Consider the following 19,604-nt stretch of genomic DNA (forward strand, 5'->3'; position numbering starts at 1 on the left):
TAACCAGCAGAGTTGGGGGAAATCATGTTGGAGGGAGCCTAGTATTAGCAGAATTGTGCAACGCTTATGGTGGATGAGTATGAGGATGCGGAGGAATTGGAGAGGTTGAGTACAGACATGGAGTTTCATGTTGGGGTGCTTTACACAGGTGGGCACAAAAATGAAGGCTCTATCCAGTGGTGGTTCATTTTTATCAAAGTGAGCCGGTCGGCACTCTCAGCTGACAGACGGGTGCGCTTGTCAGTGATGATGCCACCGGCTGCACTGAACACCCTCTCAGATAGGACGCTGGCGGCAGGACAGGACAGCACCTCCAAGGCATATAGGGCAAGTTCAAGCCACAGGTCCAACTTCGACACCCAATACGTGTAGGGCGCAGAGGGGTCGGAGAGGACAGGGCTGTGGTCGGAAAGGTATTCCCGCAACATGCGCCTATACTTCTCACGCCTGGTGACACTAGGACCCTCCGTGGCGGCACTTTGGCGAGGGGGTGCCATCAAGGTGTCCCAGACCTTAGACAGTGTGCCCCTCGTTTGTGTGGACCGGTGAGAACTTGGTTGCCTACTGGAGGAACTGCCCTCCCTGCCGCCAACGTCACATGCTGGAAACATCTCCATCATATTCTGCACCAATTGCCTGTGGCAAGCATTGATGCGATTGGCCCTCCCCTCTACCGGAATAAAAGACGAGATGTTGTTTTTATACCGGGGGTCAAGGATAGCAAAGATCCAGTACTGGTTGTCCTCCATGATTTTGACAATACGCTTGTCGGTTGTAAAGCACCCCAACATGAACTCAGCCATGTCTGCCACAGTGTTAGTTGGCATGACTCCTCTGGCCCCACCGGAAAGTTCAATCTCCATTTCCTCCTCATCCTCCATGTCTACCCATCCGCGCTGCAACAATGGGACGATTCGAAGTTGCCCGGAAGCCTCCTGTATCACCATCACATCATCGGACAACTCTTCTTCCTCCTCCTCCTCCTCCTCCTCCTCCATTAAACGCAGTGAAGCGGACAGATGTGTGGACCTACTCTCCAGCTGTGACGGATCGGATGCTATCCCTAACTCCTCTGTGTGATCTGAGTTATCCCTGATGTCAATCAGGGATTCTCTCAGAACACACAAGAGCGGGATTGTAAGGCTCACCATCGCATCCTCAGAGCTCACCCTCCTTGTGGACTCCTCAAAGACCCGTAGGATGTCACAAAGGTCTCTCATCCATGGCCACTCATGGATGTGAAACTGAGGCAGCTGACTTTGTGGCACCCTAGGGTTTTGTAGCTGGTATTCCATCAAAGGTCTCTGCTGCTCAACCACTCTATTCAACATCTGAAACGTTGAGTTCCAGCGTGTGGGGACGTCGCACAAAAGCCGGTGTTGTGGCACATGCAGGCGTTGCTGGAGAGATTTTAAGCTAGCAGCGGCTACTGTCGACTTGCGAAAGTGGGCGCACATGCGCCGCACTTTCACCAGTAGCTCTGGAACATTGGGGTAGCTCTTTAGGAAACGTTGCACCACTAGGTTGAAGACGTGGGCCAGGCATGGAACATGTTGGAGTCCGGCAAGCTCCAGAGCTGCTACCAGGTTCCGGCCGTTATCACAAACGACCATGCCTGGGCCCAGGTGCAGCGGCTCAAACCATATTGCCGTCTCATCGAGGAGGGCATCCCTCACCTCGGAGGCAGTGTGCTGTCTGTCCCCCAAGCTGATCAGCTTCAGCACAGCCTGCTGACGTCTACCAACGCCAGTGCTGCAACGTTTCCAACTCGTAGCTGGGGTCAATCTAACAGCGGAGGAGGAGGCGGTGGCGGAGGAGGAGGCGGTGGCGGAGGAGGAGGCGGTAGAGGAGGAGGAGGAGGGGGGTGTTCTTCTCGTGTCCCTGCCAGGAATGTTAGGCGGGGAGACGAGGTACACCGGGCCAGTTTGGGAAGCAGTCCCAGCCTCAACTACATTCACCCAGTGTGCCGTCAGTGAAATGTAGCGTCCCTGTCCGCATGCACTTGTCCACGCGTCGGTGGTCAAGTGGACCTTTGTGCAAAGCGCGGAACTAAGGGCCCGCCTGATGTTGAGTGACACGTGCTGGTGCAAGGCGGGGACGGCACACCGGGAGAAGTAGTGATGGCTAGGGACGGCATAGCGAGGTGCCGCAGTTGCCATCAGGTCCAGGAAGGCGGGAGTTTCAACAAGCCGGAACGCCAACATCTCCTGGGCCAGCAGTTTAGCGATGTTGGCGTTCAAGGCTTGCGCGTGTGGGTGGTTAGCAGTGTATTTCTGCCGCCGCTTCAATGTCTGAGAGATGGTGGGTTGTTGTAAAGAAACGCCTGATGGTGCCTTTGATGGTGCAGGAGAAGGAGATAAGACAGGACCAGGGGAGGATGAGGTAGAAGTCAACAAAGTGGCGGAGGCAGATGAAGTGGTGTCCTGGCTCGTCCTCTGGAGTGCATCGCCAGCACAGTCAGCAGTGGCAGTGGCAGAGGCAGAGGCAGTGGCAGAGGCAGTGGCAGTGGCGTGAACGGCAGGCGGCCTTTGTCCTGCCGTTGCTGCCTGCCACTGATTCCAGTGCTTGGATTCCAAATGACGGCGCATTGAAGTGGTGGACAGGTTGCTCTTCTCAGAGCCCCTAATCAATTTCGAGAGGCAAATTGTGCAGACAACACTATATCTGTCCTCGGCGCATTCCTTGAAAAAACTCCACACCTTCGAGAAACGTGCCCTCGAGGTGGGAGTTTTTCGGGGCTGGGTACGAACTGGAACATCTTGGGAGATTCCGGGTGTGGCCTGGCTTCGCCTAAGCTGCTGACCTCTGCCTCTGCCTCTAGCTACCCTTTTTGGTGCTGCACCTGCCTCAACATCCACACTACTTTCCCCGCTTGACATCCCCCCTGTCCAGGTCGGGTCAGTGTCCTCATCATCCACCACTTCCTCTTCCAACTCCTGTCTCATCTCCTCCTCCCGCACAATGCGCCGGTCAACTGGATGCCCTGACGGCAACTGCGTCACATCATCGTCGATGAGGGTGGGTTGCTGGTCATCCACCACCAAATCGAACGGAGATGGAGGAGACTCTAGTGTTTGAGCATCTGGACACAGATGCTCCTCTGTTAGGTTCGTGGAATCGTGACGTGGAGAGGCAGGTTGAGGGACAATGAAAGGAGCGGAGAACAGCTCTGGGGAGCAGGGACAGTTTGGGTTATTGTTCTGTAAAGCTTCGGAATTTTGGGAGGAAGGAGGACAAGACTGTTGGGTAATAGGAGGAGAGGAGGCAGAGTCTGACTGGCTGCTGGACAATGTGCTGTAAGCGTTCTCTGACAGCCATTGCAAGACCTGTTCCTGGTTCTCGGGCCTACTAAGGTTTGTACCCTGCAGTTTAGTTAATGTGGCAAGCAACCCTGGCACTGTGGAGTGGCGCAATGCTTGCTGCCCCACAGGAGTAGGCACGGGACGCCCTGTGGCTTCACTGCTACCTTGCTCCCCAGAACCATTCCCCCGACCTCGCCCACGGCCTCGTCCACGTCCCTTTCCGGGAGCCTTGCGCATTTTGAATTCCTAGTTAGAAATTGGCACTGTATACCAGTAGTAAAAATTGTGGGTGCACGTAACCCCAATATATTCTTTGAATTCCCAGTCAGACACTGGCACTATATGGCAGTAGCAAGAAATGAGGGTATTTGTATTCCCAATATACTCTTTAAATTCCCAGTCAGACAATGGCACTGTATACCAGTAGTAAAAATTGTGGGTGCACGTAACCCCAATATATTCTTTGAATTACCAGTCAGAAACTGGCACTATATGGCAGTAGCAAGAAATGAGGGTATTTATAACCCCAATATATTCTTTGAATTCCCAGTCAGACAATGGCACTGTATACCAGTAGTAAAAATTGTGGGTGCACGTAACCCCAATATATTCTTTGAATTCCCAGTCAGAAACTGGCACTATATGGCAGTAGCAAGAAATGAGGGTATTTGTATTCCCAATATACTCTTTGAATTCCCAGTCAGACAATGGCACTGTATACCAGTAGTAAAAATTGTGGGTGCACGTAACCCCAATATATTCTTTGAATTACCAGTCAGAAACTGGCACTATATGGCAGTAGCAAGAAATGAGGGTATTTATAACCCCAATATATTCTTTGAATTCCCAGTCAGACAATGGCACTGTATACCAGTAGTAAAAATTGTGGGTGCACGTAACCCCAATATATTCTTTGAATTACCAGTCAGAAACTGGCACTATATGGCAGTAGCAAGAAATGAGGGTATTTGTATTCCCAATATACTCTTTGAATTCCCAGTCAGACAATGGCACTGTATACCAGTAGTAAAAATTGTGGGTGCACGTAACCCCAATATATTCTTTGAATTACCAGTCAGAAACTGGCACTATATGGCAGTAGCAAGAAATGAGGGTATTTGTATTCCCAATATACTCTTTGAATTCCCAGTCAGACAATGGCACTGTATACCAGTAGTAAAAATTGTGGGTGCACGTAACCCCAATATATTCTTTGAATTACCAGTCAGAAACTGGCACTATATGGCAGTAGCAAGAAATGAGGGTATTTGTATTCCCAATATACTCTTTGAATTCCCAGTCAGACAATGGCACTGTATACCAGTAGTAAAAATTGTGGGTGCACGTAACCCCAATATATTCTTTGAATTCCCAGTCAGACACTGGCACTATATGGCAGTAGCAAGAAATGAGGGTATTTGTATTCCCAATATATTCTTTGAATTCCCAGTCAGACAATGGCACTGTATACCAGTAGTAAAAATAGTGGGTGTATATAGCCCCAATTCTATTGCTAGGGGACTTGCAGGGTATTTCTGGGGTGAAGGTGGGGGGGCACACCGTTGGAACGGGTATCGGGGTATATATCGGGTATACGGGAATACACTGACAGTGTATTCCATTCAGGATCCTGGGAAAGCTGGGTTGCGGCGATTGAGCCCGTCAGTGCCACGTTACACTGACAAGCTTCTCCCTGGAATTTAGCTCTTACAAGAGCTGTTGTGGTTGTCTTCTCCTTCCTATCCTAGCCTGTCCCTGCCTACCCAGAATCTAAGCCCTAGCTAGCTGGACGGAAACCTCCGTCCTCGGTGAATTGCAAGCTCAGAATGACGCGAACCTGGGCGGCGCTGTTCTTTTAAATTAGAGGTCACATGTATTCGGCAGCCAATGGGTTTTGCCTACTTTTTTCAACGTCACCGGTGTCGTAGTTCCTGTCCCACCTACCCTGCGCTGTTATTGGAGCAAAAAAGGCGCCAGGGAAGGTGGGAGGGGAATCGAGTAATGGCGCACTTTACCACGCGGTGTTCGATTCGATTCGAACATGCCGAACAGCCTAATATCCGATCGAACATGAGTTCGATAGAACACTGTTCGCTCATCTCTAATAATAGTACATGCAGGGGACACAATGGGACATCATACCGTGTGAAGTAGCCACTATGGGGGATAATACTGTGTGCAGGGGCCACTATGGGACATAATAGTGTGTGTAGGGGCCACTATGGGACATAATACTGTGTGCAGGGGCCACTATGGGGGATAATACTGTGTGCAGGGGCCACTATAGGGGATAATACTGTGTGTAGGGGCCACTATGGGGGATAATACTGTGTGCAGGGACCACTATGGGGGATAATACTGTGTGTAGGGGCCACTATGGGGGATAATACTGTGTGCAGGGGCCACTATGGGACATAATACTGTGTGCAGGGGCCACTATGGGGCATAATACTGTGTGCAGGGGCCACTATGGGACATAATACTGTGTGCAGGGGCCACTATGGGGCATAATACTGTGTGCAGGGGCCACTATGGGGGATAATACTGTGTGCAGGGGCCACTATGGGGGATAATAATGCTTGCAGGAATGTGGGGGGGGGGGGCGGAGCTCAGTCGTGGGGGAGAAAGGCCCATGTCAAATGTTTGCAATTCCTGGTTATGCCACTGCTCTAAGATTTTATGATTTTCATGATTTGTTTCTTTTATAGAAGCCGCGGTCTCGCTGTAATGATCGATGTTCTCCAGGATACAGAAAGGCTCCTAATGGAGGATATCACGTCTGCTGCTATGACTGTGTCCCGTGTTCTGAGGATGAAATGTCCAATACCACAGGTAAGAATACATTCTACTATACATACATCACCATGTACACATGAATAGAGTAGTTTTTTTGGTGCCATTTTAATTTTGTAATATTTTGTGTATATATTTTCTTGCAGAAGAATTTTTGAAAATTCCCATAATCAGGGTATCCCGAGTTTTTTTTTTTTTTTTTTTAACTACTTACTCCAAAAATACTTAAAAAATCTAATACTATACTATACTTTTCTATAGACAGTAAAGTCATAGCTAGCTCAGTGGCATAACTTGAAGCTCCAGGACAGGGTCAGACTGGGATGTCTAGGTCCCACCAGTGGAATTGTTTCTAGGGGCCCACCGCCAGGACCCTGCAGATCAGCGGTACTGAGACACGACGGCTAAAGGTAATAACATGTCAGGAGCCATGCTGCTCACACACTATACCATATGCACTACCTAAACCTACTGCTACTCCTTGTATGGCAAGTGAGCAGCATGGCTCCTAGAAATGTTATCATTACCTGTAGCTGCTCTGTCCTGCTGATCTGCAAAGGTACTGTCTGTTGTATCATCACAGATGTAATATTGATGGCCTATCCTAAGGACAGACCGTCAATATTAGAAACATGGATAAATCCTTTAAAGTGGTTGTCCAGGAATTGGAGCAACTCATGTGCAGAGCGGGAGGTGTAAAATAAAAAACAAATAAAAAAGTGCCTTCACCTGTCTCCATTGTCTGCCGGCAGTGTCCGTTCCTTGCTGGCAGTCCTGCACCTCATGTGATCGCTGAGACCAATTATGTACAGGATTTCCAAAAATGAGGTCATGAGACTGAACAGATACAGGCGGGGGACAATGGGGTGCTGGGGACAGGTCAATATACTTTTTTTTTTTACACCTCTCTGGTGGCCGCTACAGTGATAACTCCTGTTTATAGACAATCTCTTTTAAGGGGTTTTCTGAGCCAAATCTTGTATGGCCACTTCACTGCTCCCCATCATACAGTGGCCTCTTCACTGGTCCCCATCATACTGTGGCTTCTTCACTGGTCCCCATCGTAAAGTGGTCTCTTCACTGGTCGCCATCAAACAGTGGATTCTTCACTGGTCCCCATCATACAGTGTCCTCTTCACTGCTCCCCATCATACAGTGGCCTCTTCACTGGTCCCCATCATACAGTGGCCTCTTCACTGCTCCCCATCATACAGTGGCCTCTTCACTGGTCTCCATTATACGGTGGCCTCTTCACTGCTCCCCATCGTACAATGGCCTCTTCACTGGTCCACATCATACAGTGGCCTCTTCACTGCTTCCCATCATACAGTGGCCTCTTCACTGCTCCCCATCATACAGTGGCCTCTTCACTGCTCCCCATCATACAGTGGCTTCTTCACTGGTCCCCATCATATAGTGGCCTCTTCACTGGTCCCCATCATACAGTGGCCTCTTCACTGGTCCCCATCATACAGTGGCCTCTTCACTGGTCCCCATCATACAGTGGCCTCTTCACTGGTCCCCATCATACAGTGGCCTCTTCACTGGTCTTCATCATACAGTGGCCTCTTCACTGGTCTCCATCATACAGTGGCCTCTTCACTGGTCTTCATCATACAGTGGCCTCTTCACTGGTCTTCATCATACAGTGGCCTCTTCACTGCTCCCCACCATACAGTGGCCTCTTCACTGCTTCCCATCGTACAGTGGCCTCTTCACTGCTCCCCATCATACAGTGGCCTCTTCACTAGTCCCCATCATACAGTGGCCTCTTCACTGGTCCCCATCATACAGTGGCCTCTTCACTGGTCCCCATCATACAGTGGCCTCTTCACTGGTCCCCATCATACAGTGGCCTCTTCACTGGTCGCCATCAGTGGTCTCTTCACTGGTCCCCATCATACAGTGGCCTCTTCACTGGTCGCCATCAAACAGTGGTCTCTTCACTGGTCCCCATCATACAGTGGACTCTTCACTGGTCCCCTATAATGTATGGGATACAGTGATGGGGTCATTATATTGTGTGGGAGCAGTGATGGGGTAACATCCTGTGCAGAAGGGGGATGTTACACTGTGTGGGGCATATTAAAGGGGGTTGTGCAGGGTTAATCTTTTTTATGGCCTATTCTCAGGATAGGCCATAAATACCTCAAACCTCACATTGCAGAAACACAACGACTTTGGCTACTACAGAAAAAAAAATGTGTTTTACAGAATCAACAAAGTGAATGAAATTTACCTCATCCACACGTTGCAGGAAAAAATAAGATGCGGAACAGCTGCAAACTCTAAAATGCGTGCGCTTCAAAAACCATGTCCGGTTACTTTCAGCTGCACAATCGGGAGAAAGTGCGGGGAAAATGCATCAAAAGCGCAATGAAAAACACTTTGGAAAAAATACTATGAGATTTTTAGCTGAGTCTCGCTGTTGGGACTCATCCTCATCATCTCAATATACTGTGTACTAAACTGACATGGAGGAAAATGGCGCTGATTTTGTTGTGGAATTTCAGCGTTGAAAAAAAAGCCTCTTATTGATTTCAATGGGTTCCTTTTTCTGCTAGCAGTGGAAGGAGTTAATGGATCCGTGTGCTTTCCGTGTGGTGTCTGCAGAGAACATGCGGACAGAAAAGTGCTTCAAGATCTACTTTCCTGTCCGCGTGATTAGTGTGGACGTCACACAGACCCCATTATATTCTATGGGCTATCACTGCACTGTAATCCGTTCATGTGTATACAAACACACAGTACTCACACAGTATATAAGACACACACTTTAACCACTTCAGTACCGGGCCAATTTGTGCTCCAGGACCAGACACATTTTAGGTTTATTTTGTATGTGCGGTTTTGAGGGCTGTAACATTTTTCTCGTATGTCTCAGTCAACTAATTTTTGCGTCTTTTTTTCGGGGACACATAGGCCTTCATTTTTATGTTATTTTTATTTTCTAATGTGTTTTAATTTTTTTTATATCCCGGAAAATATAAACAAAATAGGACGGAAATTGTGTCTGGTTTTCAATGTATTATTATTTTTTTTATTTAATAACTCAAAGTGTCACTGAAAAACTTTATAATGTAGTTTTTCCTCTCCGTTACGGTAATTTTTATTTTGTATGGTGCCTTCGGGGGTGGGGCTATAACCTTTAATAACGGCGTTTTATTAACGTATTATTTATTTATTTATTTTTTATTATTATTTTATTTACATTTTTTTAAAACTTTTTTATTATATTTTTTTTTATATTTTTGATTGTGTCCCCATAAGGTGATAAGAGACCTTTGGGGACATCTGATCACTTATTTTTTTGTACTTGAGGCTGATTTCTTCTATAACTGGGGCTGCTACATTTAACCTCAGATACAGGAGGAATCCAGACTCCTGCACACTGTATATACAGCTTACTGAGCTGATCTGGGGTCCTGTAGGACCCAGCAGCTCTTGCATGACGCTGCTCCCGGCCGGATCACGTGTCCGCCAGGTCAGAGGGCAGCTGATTTATGGCAGGGTCCATAGCCGTGTATACAGCGTTCATTGAGCGCTGTATACACAGTGATCGAGAAGGCAGGGGAGGTAATAAATCTGCCCTGTCTTCTCTCTGGGAGCTCCGGCTGAAGTTACAGCCGACTCCTAGTGAAAGCAGCTACATGATCTCCGTGCAGCTGCTGTGTTCTGATGGACGTACAGGTACGTCCTGGCAGAACAAGGCAACCACTTCCCGGACGTATATAGTCTATGGGCGGTCCGAAAGTGGTTAAACAAATGTACACACATATATACATATTAAACATACATATTTTACCACAAGAATATACTCACTGTCTCTGTCTTCTCCACACGCTCCGATATGAGAGATGAGGCAATAGTTTATGAGGGGGAGGGGAGAAGTTCAGGCAGCACGGACAGGGAAGAAAGCAGCGATTGCTACAACAGATAAGTGAGAGGATTACAAGTGGCCATTAGCTAATGCTGAAGCTTTACCTGGTGTCTATATATATATATATATATATATATATATATATATATATATATATATATATAGTGAGGGCACCATGTACAGCTTCTGCATCAGCTAATGGGGGCACCAAGTGTTGAGGCAAATGCATTGCTCAGGATTCTGTTCAGGTCCCTGAACAATGCATCTGCAGCAGCTAAATGAGGAATTAACAGTCGGGGTCGGGGCCCACCGGGGGACCCTGCTCCACGACCACAATGCAAAATCTTTTAGGGTCCTTGTGGTAGTGGTATATTTTTTGTGGTAGATGGAACTTTGGGGCCCCCTCATGTATAGGGCCCGGTAGTGACTGCTACTGTTGCACCCCTGATATCAACGTCCCTGATCTAACTGCAGGTTTTTTGTGTGAATCAGCCTAAAACGGTTCTTATTATTTTATTTAGCTCTTAAGCTGGGTTCACACTAGCGTCGGTGTCCGACAGCTAGTGTCCGATGCTAATTAGAGATAATCGAGTAGTGTTCGATTGAGTAGGTGTTCGATCAAATACTACGGTATTCGAAATACTCGTACTCGATCGAACACTACTAGCTGTTTGAAGTTTAAGGTTCGATGCAGAACCAGTGTTGATTGGCAGAATTCTATACATGCTATACATTCTGCCAATCAACGCTGGTTCTTCTCTTACCTTTAGAACTCTTCTCCGTGCAGCGTCCCCCAGCTGGAATTCACTCTGCCTAGGCATCCGGCCTAGGCAGAGCCGACTGCGCATGCGCAGGCATGCTCTCGCATGCGCAGTCGGCTCTGCTGAAGCGTCGGGCTGGGCAGAGCCGACTGCGCATGTCCGCGCATGACCGCGCATGCACAGTCGGCTCTGCCTAGGTCCCGATGCCTAGGCAGAATGAATTCCAGCCGGAAGATGCTGCGGGGGTGCTGCGCCGGGAGAAGACTTCAAGGAGAATCCAGCCCGACCGTCACTTGTGGACTTGGTAAGTATAATTTTTTCGAATGTTGCGTACCCCTGAAACGAACATTTCCCCCATAGACTATAATGGGGTTTGAAATCCGTGCGAACAGTCGAACAGTGTGCGTCTGTTCGAATCGGATTTCAAACCTCGGACATTTTAGTGTTTGCTCATCTCTAATGCTAATGTCCGCGGAAGATTTTAACATTGGACACTAGCTGTGTCCGTTTGCAATTTGCATGATTTTAAATGGGACATCATGTAGTGTCCTTTAGTGTCCGTTTACAAAGAGGACAGCTAAATTGTACATGTAGGATCATCACGCTGCTGCTACCTGCATACTCTGCCACTGAGTCACTGTATGGCCTCCTATGTCTGCTTCTACCTCCACATTATATCACCTTGCCACACTGTGGCCTCCTTATGCTGCTGCTATGCCGCTCTTCTTATATAAACATTTACTAGAACAGATTCTTTAGACATCTATGTGGAATTAGCAGATGGAGATTTAAAAGGAGAGCAATATTTCAAGGTATAATATGATCTTGAACCTTTGTACGGTTGTTTAGACCTTGCACTAACATTGACGTGTAAGACTCATTTCACACTTGAGTTATTTGGTCAGTTTTCTTCCCATAACTGGCCAAGTAAATAAAATGTGCAGTAACTCTAAGAGTGAATCCTGCCATGTGCGTGGCATACTGACAAATTATTGTTTCACCACCACAGCAGACTCCCCGTGTTACTGCAAGGCCCAGTGTTCTACATCACTATATATACAATACTATATACACCACTATACATACAATACTATATACACCACTATATATATGATACTATATACACCACTATATATCATGGCATTGTTGATGGCCAAACTGCTCTTGGACGGTTGGGAGAAGTTGATCTTAGAGGACATTCTGGTACCATTCTTTATTCATGGCTGTGTTTTTAGGCAAGACTGTGAGAGAGCCGATTCCCTTGGCTGAGAAGCAACCCCACACATGAATGGTTTCAGGATGCTTTACAGTTGGCATGAGACAAGACTGGTGGTAGCGCTCACCTCCTCTTCTCCGAATAAGCTGTTTTCCAGATGTCGCAAACAATCGATAAGGGGATTCATCAGAGAAAATGACTTTACCCCAGTCCTCAGCAGTCCACTCCCTGTACCTTTTGCAGAATATCAGTCTGTCCCTGATGTTTTTTCTGGAGAGAAGTGACTTCTTTGCTGCCCTCCTTGAGACCAGGCCTTGCTCCAAGAGTCTCCGCCTCACAGTGCGTGCAGATGCACTCACACCTGCCTGCTGTCATTCCTGAGCAAGCTCTGCACTGCTGGTAGCCCGATCCTGCAGCTGAAACACTTTTAAGAGACGGTCCTGGTGCTTGCTGGTCTTTCTTGGGCGCCCTGGAGCCTTTTTGCCAACAATGGAACCTCTCTCCTTGAAGTTCTTGATGATGCGATAGATTGTTGACTGAGGTGCAATCTTTCTAGCTGCGATACACCTCCCTGTTAGGCCATTTTTGTGCAGTGCAATGATGACTGCACGTGTTTCTTTAGAGATAACCATGGTTAACAGAAGAGAAACAATGATGCCAAGCACCAGCCTCCTTTTAAAGTGTCCAGTGGTGTCATTCTTACTTAATCATGACAGATTGATCTCCAGCCCTGTCCTCATCAACACCCACACCTGTGTTAATGGAGCAATCACTGAAACAATGTTAGCTGGTCCTTTTAAGGCAGGGCTGCAATGATGGGGAAATGTGTTTTTGGGGATAAAGTTCATTTTCTAGGCAAATATTGACTTTGCAAGTAATTGCTGTTAAGCTGATCACTCTTTATAACATTCTGGAGTAGATGCAAATTGCCATTAGAACAACTGAAGGAATAGACTTTGTAACAATTAATATTTGTATCATTCTCAAAACTTTTGGCCATGACTGTATACTATATACACCACTATATATACTATACTGTATACACCACTATATATACTATACTATACTATACTATACACACCACTATATATACGATAGATAGATAGATAGATAGATAGATAGATAGATAGAATATTCAATATGTATAATATGTATAATATTTTAATATTATACACAGAGTTCCCATAGAAGCCACTAATATTCTTTACTGTAATTGTAGACAGTGAGACCTGCCATAAATGTCCAGAAGAAGAGTGGCCTGATGAGAAGAAAGTGACATGTATCCCCAAGACCTACGAGTTTCTCTCTTATGAGAAGGACATTTTGGTTTCAGTTTTTATGTCAATTACTTTATGTCTTAGTGTTATAACATTGTTTATATTGGGAATCTTCATCTATTACTGGGACACTCCAATTGTTAAAGCCAATAACCGGACTGTGAGCTTCATCCTCTTGGTCTCCATATTGCTCGGCTTCCTCTGTGTCTTCTTCTTCCTTGGTCGTCCAGTGGCCATAACCTGCTTACTGAGACAGACATCATTTGGGATCTTCTTTTCCATTGGTGTCTCTTCTGTTCTGGCGAAGACAGTCACAGTCTGTATTGCCTTCAAAGCCACCAAACCTGGCAGTGTCTGGGTGAAATTTGTCTCACTCAAAGTCTCTAATTCTGTGGTCTTGGTGTGTTCTTCTGTACAAGTTCTCATTTGTGTTATTTGGATGTTGGTGTCTCCTCCTTATGTAGAGTTTGACCATCAGTCTTATCCTGGGAAGATCATCATTCAGTGTAATGAGGGCTCAGATCTCTGGTTCTACTCCATGTTGGGTTATATGGGGCTCCTGGCCGCTGTCAGCTTTCTTCTGGCTTTCATGGTGAGGACATTACCGGACAGTTTTAATGAGGCCAAGTACATCACCTTCAGCATGCTGCTGTTCTGTAGTGTCTGGATGGCCATGATCCCGGCTTATCTGAGCACCAGAGGGAAATACATGGTGGCCGTGGAGATATTTGCTATCCTGACCTCATGTTCTGGCATTCTTGGTTGTACATTTTTACCTAAAGTTTATATTCTGCTTCTAAAACCAGATTTGAACTCAAGAAATGCAATAATGGAGAAAAGCAAGCTATAAATATCATAAAAGTATAAGGCTAGGTTTATATTATCACTTTTTTATCTGGGTCCAGATCACATACACTTATTAGCAAAAAGGAAACACTATTCTGACCTTGTGACTTTCAGGCTCACCATCCACTTCAGCTTTGAATGAGAGACTACCATAATTTTAAGGACTATCATCTTATTGTATACTACAAATGACAACCTGTTCAGTTCAGAGTGTTATTAGATGTATTCCAAAGCGAAAGGTCACTGGTTTAACTTGAGGTCAGTCATGAAGAAGATTTCCCGAGAATAGAGAAAAAGCATCATCCAGCTCATTGATAGCGGTCTCTCCACCAAGAAAATTGTCAAACTAAATCATGTGAGTGCCATGACAGTTGGAAGATACGAAATAAAGTCCGTCCATCCATTTCAAAGTCAAGAGATAGATATCCAGGCAAAATATTGGGGTCAACAAGTTGGCTCATCACAAGATCTATTGCTGAGTTCAGACAGAGTTTTTTGCTCTGGAATTTGAGGCCAAGGTCGTCTCAGATTCCGGACCAAAAAATTGGTCGTCTCTGCTCCGGATTAGGCCCAAATGAATAGGCTTACTTGGGAGGAAGTGTTTTCGGGCAGACGTCCGCGGCTGAACCGGCCGTTGAATCCGCCTGAAGAAAGGTCATGTCGCTTCTTTTTTCAGTCTGTTCTCACTCGCAGAAAAAAGATATGACCAGCACCTATTGATTTCAATGGGAGACGTTATTTTGATCAGGATTTTGTCGCACATTCCACGTCAAAATCTTGACCAAAAAACGCCGCCTGAACTCAGCCTATCAGCTTTGATGTGACAAACACAGCAGTGAAGGAGGCTTGTGTACTTTGTGATCGTGAGATCATAGATGTTACAGAAATCTGGAATGGTGGCCCCAAAAAGGTGAAGAAACCTTGACTTCAATATCATCATAAGGATCGAGTTTGCAAAAAAGTATGAAAAGTGAACAGTAGAAGATTGGAAATTGATTTGGAGTCAAAAGCGAGAAGAAATGGTTCTATGACAATGAAGTAGAGGTGATGGATTGGTCCCCACAGTCTCCAGATCTCAACCAAATCGAACATTTGTGGGTAGAGTTGAAGAAAAATCTGTGTTCGTACCCAAGTGGGTCAATAAGCATTCAACAATATTGGTAATGTGTAGAAGAGTCCTGGGATCAGATTTCAGGCATGTTTTGAGGCATGTTTGAATCTTATGGAGAACATGCCCAGAAGGATTCAGGCCTTGAAAGCCAAAGGTGGATTTACAAAATATTACCAAAATAATAAAAATAAAATGTTAGATTTTTAGGAGCAAAACAATAACAATGCAGTTATATGACAAGAATCTGTATAACTAATAAAGTCAAATTTATGTATGAGATAGCCAAGATGATTTATGGGAGTTTCATGTTCCAAGCTGTAGTGGGTGGTGAGATATGGATCCTGAAAGTCAAAAATTCTAAATATGTTTACCCTTTAGCTCATCAGGGTATAGAATATATATCAGCCCTCAACTCTATGCCCCCCTTAATATAAACCAGAAAACGACCAATCAATAGGCAACCCTGGCACACTGACCTGGCTAAAAAAATGGAAAAGGAACTTCTCTGGAAGATAAGCCACTCCCAAGAGGACTTCATCAGGTATAAAGAGGCAGCTTTTACATTCAAAAACACACTTCAACAAAGTCATATGTGCCCTATATCTCAATCCCAAACAGCTATTGGCCACCTTCAAGTCCGTTCTCTGTAATCCTGTGACGCCTCCGACATCACTTTTCTGAGCTGAATTTGTCTCTTACTTCAAAAGCAAAGTTTGCACCATCAGAGACACCCTACATCCCTACACGCACTCTTCCTAACTGTTCGGTGCACTTCATCTTTATCCTGTTTCTTATTCTTAATATCTAAATCCCAGCTCACCTCCTGCAGGCTTGACCCGATCCAGTTACATCTCATCCCCAACCTCACTGAAGTCTTTACTCCTACTCTAGGGTAGGTGGGTGATGGTAGGTTCCCAGGCTGTAACAGAGTCCCATGTGTCCACAGTAAAAGAGAGAAATACCAGCTTGGAGCTCTGTATCGAGGCAGCCACTCAATGCAGCACCAGGAAGTAGAATGATGCCGGAACAATCACAGGCATAGCGCGAGGAATGTGTTCAGCGGCAGCCCATCTTGACAGCTGCAGAAACGCTGGAGCAGACGGATCATCAACACCAACAACACACTCATATGATGTTCCAGTGAGGTGCTGAGATGCCAGAACAATCACAGGCACAGTGCAAGAAACAAGTTCAGCGGCAGGCCAACTTGAGAGCTGCCAAAACACAGGAGCATGCGGATCATCAATGCCAACAACACGCTCATTATATAGCATCCAAGCAAGCTGCTGGAACAATCATGGGCTCAGCCCAAGGAATGAGTTCACCAGCAGGCCAGCTTGACAGCTGTTGAAATGCCGCACCAGGCGGCTCATCAACACCAACAACATGATCATTATATGGCGTCCCAGCGAGCTGCTGAAATGCTGGAACAATCACAGGCATGGTGTGAGGAACAAGGTCAGCAGCAAGACAGCTTGTGAGCTGCCAAAATGCCGGTCAGGCAAAACATCAACGACAGCAATCTGCTGAATATAGGCAGATCATCAATGCCAAAAACCCGCTGACGAAGTCGTGGGCAGAAGCTAGTATTTCTATAAACTGTGCTCTACTTGTGGCAGAGTGTGAAGGTGACAACAGCATGAGGAAGCCATACAATGACCAAGTGGCAGAGCGTGGAGGTGGGAATAGCATGAGGAGGCCATACAGGAACCCAGTGTGGAGGTTGCAGTAGCCTTATGAGGCCATACGGTGACCCAGTGACAGAGTGGAGAGAATGCAGCATCCTTATGAGACCATACAGTAGAGATTGCAGCAGTCTTTTGAATTCATACAGTGACCCAGTAGCAGAGTATGTATATTGCAGCAGAGTGAGAAGGCCATACAGTGACCCAATTACAGAGTGACAATGTGGCAGCAACATCATTAGACCATACAGTAACGCAGTGGCAGAGTGGGAAGGTGGCAGAAGCATAAGGAGGCCATACAGTGAACCAGTGGAAGATTGTGAAGTATTCAGCAGCCTTATGAGCCCATACAGTAAACAAGTAGCAGAGTGTGGAGGTTTCAAAAGCCTAATGAGACCATACAGTGACCCAATAGCAGAGTGTGGAGGTTTCAGTAGCCTTATGAGGTCATACAGTGACCCAGTGGCAGAGTGTAGAGATTACAGAAGCCTTATGAGGCTATACATTGACCCAATGGCAGAGTGGGGAAGTGACAGTAGTGAGAGGAGGCCATAGAGTGGCCCAGTGCCAGAGTGTGGAGGTTACAGCAGCCTTATGAAGCCATACAATGACCCAGTGGAAGAGTTGGGAGAATGCAGCAGCCTTATTAGCCCACACAGTAACCCAGTGGCAGAGTGTGACATAGTGTGACAGTGTGGCAGAGTGTGACATAGTGTGACCAGTGGTAGAGTGTGGAGGTTACAGCAATCTTATGAGGCCATATAGTGACCCAATAACAGAGTGGAGAGGCTGCAGTAGTGTCAGGAGGGCCTACAGTGACCTAGTGGCAGAATGAAGAGATTGCAGCAGCCAGAAGAGGCCATTTAGTTACCTAGTAGCAGAGTTTGTATATTGCAGCAGAGTGAGGAGGCCATTCAGTGATCCAGTTGTTGAGTAACAAGGTGAAAGCAGCCTCTTTAGACTATACAGTAACCTACTGGCAGAATGGGGAGGTGACAGTAGTGTAAGGAGGCCATCCAGTGAACCAGTGGAAGATTGTGGTGTTTGCTGCAGCCTTATGAGGCCATAGAGTGACCCAGTGGCAGAATGGAGGTGACAGCAGTTTTACAAAGTCATAAAGAAACCCAATAACATAGTGTGTAGATTGCAGCAGCTTTCAGGAGGCCATACATTGACCCAGTTGCAGACTGACGATGTGGCAGCAACCTCATGGGGCTGCATAGTAACTCAATGGCAGAATGTGGAGGCCATACAGTGACCCAGTGGAAGATAGTGGAGCCTTATGAGGACATCCAGTATCCCAGTGGCAGAGTATGGAGGTTGAAGTAGCGTGAATAGTCCATACAGTGATCCAGTGGCAGAGTGTAGAGATTGCAACAGCCTTATGAGGCCATCAATTGACCAAGTGGCAAAGTGCGGTGAGGTAGCAGGTATTATTTAATCTACTGCATCGGGCATTGGTGTGTGCAAATCCTGGCTGATCCATGTCTGATTCATCTCCACAAAGGTGAGTCTCAAATTTTTGGGTGGCCAGGTGACTTCTCCCTGTGGTATCTATTGCTCCCTCTGCACTGAAGATCAGCTCTGATGTCACTACTGAAAAGACAGGACAGCTTTTCCAGAGCAAACTCAGCAAGTTTTTGCCAGAAGTCCAGTTTGGCTGCCCAGAAGTCCAACGGATCTTCCACAACGAGTGGCAGGGTGCACACTAAGTATACCACCAGCTGCTGGTTCTGCTCTGTGTCTAGATGCTGATGAGGAGCTTCTTCACTATGCAGGTGAAGAAAGTTTCTCATCAGCGACTTTAGGCTCAGGCTGCCTGATGGAGCCCATACTACTCCTTCCACCCTCACCCCCTCCCACAGCTGCCATGCCAGTGCAAGTTGAGCGCTCAGGGCTCCGGCGTCGGGACATGCGAGAGGATGGACAATGGCACAGATAGGCAGTGGCCAACTTGCTGCATCACGTATCTCCATAGTAGTTCAGTTTGTCCTCCCTCTCAGTGGGTATAAAAAAGACCCCCATTTTTCCCTGGTAGCAAGCATTTAACATTGTGGATAGCCAGTAGTCATCCCAATTGCGATCAGCTACATCATCATGCAATAAAGTCTGCAGGTCAATGATGTCCTCCTCAACAGTCTTTAAGCCAGGTGCCTGTCAGTTCGCAACACCAGCCCCATGCCACTCTCCTCATCACTACTAGCGCAGGAAGAAGCAGATGTCTTCTCCACATCTTGACTGGGCGCTAGCTAATGACTGTCCGGTAGTATCTCATCCTCATAGTACAGTGGATCTGAGCTAACAGCACAGAGTAATTTTCTAGCTGAGTTATTATGAAAGGACAGAGGCAGGTTCTGGACATGTGATGGCACAGGGCCTGCTCCAAGACCATGATAAGTAAGGATTGCGTCTGAAGAACCAACTGACTCTTGGCTGGGGGTGTCTGATGTGACATAGGATGAAGTGGATGACTTCAACCGTTCAGTGGCTGGTTAAGACATGACCGCAACTTGACACTGGGTGCTTGGGCCTTTGTAAGTGATGCCTGCTGTCACGTCCCCTTACTTTGCTGTGAACTGTGCCTGCGCCAGAAACATTTAGGCCTGCGACCATTCTCTGTGCATGGCCTGTGTCCTCTCTGTCTGAGAAATGGCCTGTAATTTTATATTGGGAACAAAATGGTGAATATGTCCCTATTTTGTTTCCTCACTGATAAGCACTATTAAAATAAGA

General features: G+C 46.6%; 1 protein-coding gene across 1 annotated transcript in view; it reads left to right on the top strand.

The window, feature by feature from the left end:
- The window catches only part of LOC142214599 (vomeronasal type-2 receptor 26-like), a 39,137-nt gene extending 25,058 nt beyond the window's left edge, over window positions 1-14,079 (top strand). Inside the window, exons 2-3 of the mRNA XM_075283669.1 lie at window positions 6,011-6,134; window positions 13,172-14,079. Of these exons, the coding sequence (XP_075139770.1) occupies window positions 6,011-6,134; window positions 13,172-14,079 (1,032 nt within the window). The remainder of the gene's footprint in view (window positions 1-6,010; window positions 6,135-13,171) is intronic.
- The last annotated feature ends 5,525 nt before the right edge of the window (window positions 14,080-19,604 follow it).

Source organism: Leptodactylus fuscus, chromosome 1 (genome assembly GCF_031893055.1).
Source record: "Leptodactylus fuscus isolate aLepFus1 chromosome 1, aLepFus1.hap2, whole genome shotgun sequence".
NCBI classification, from domain to species: domain Eukaryota; kingdom Metazoa; phylum Chordata; class Amphibia; order Anura; family Leptodactylidae; genus Leptodactylus; species Leptodactylus fuscus.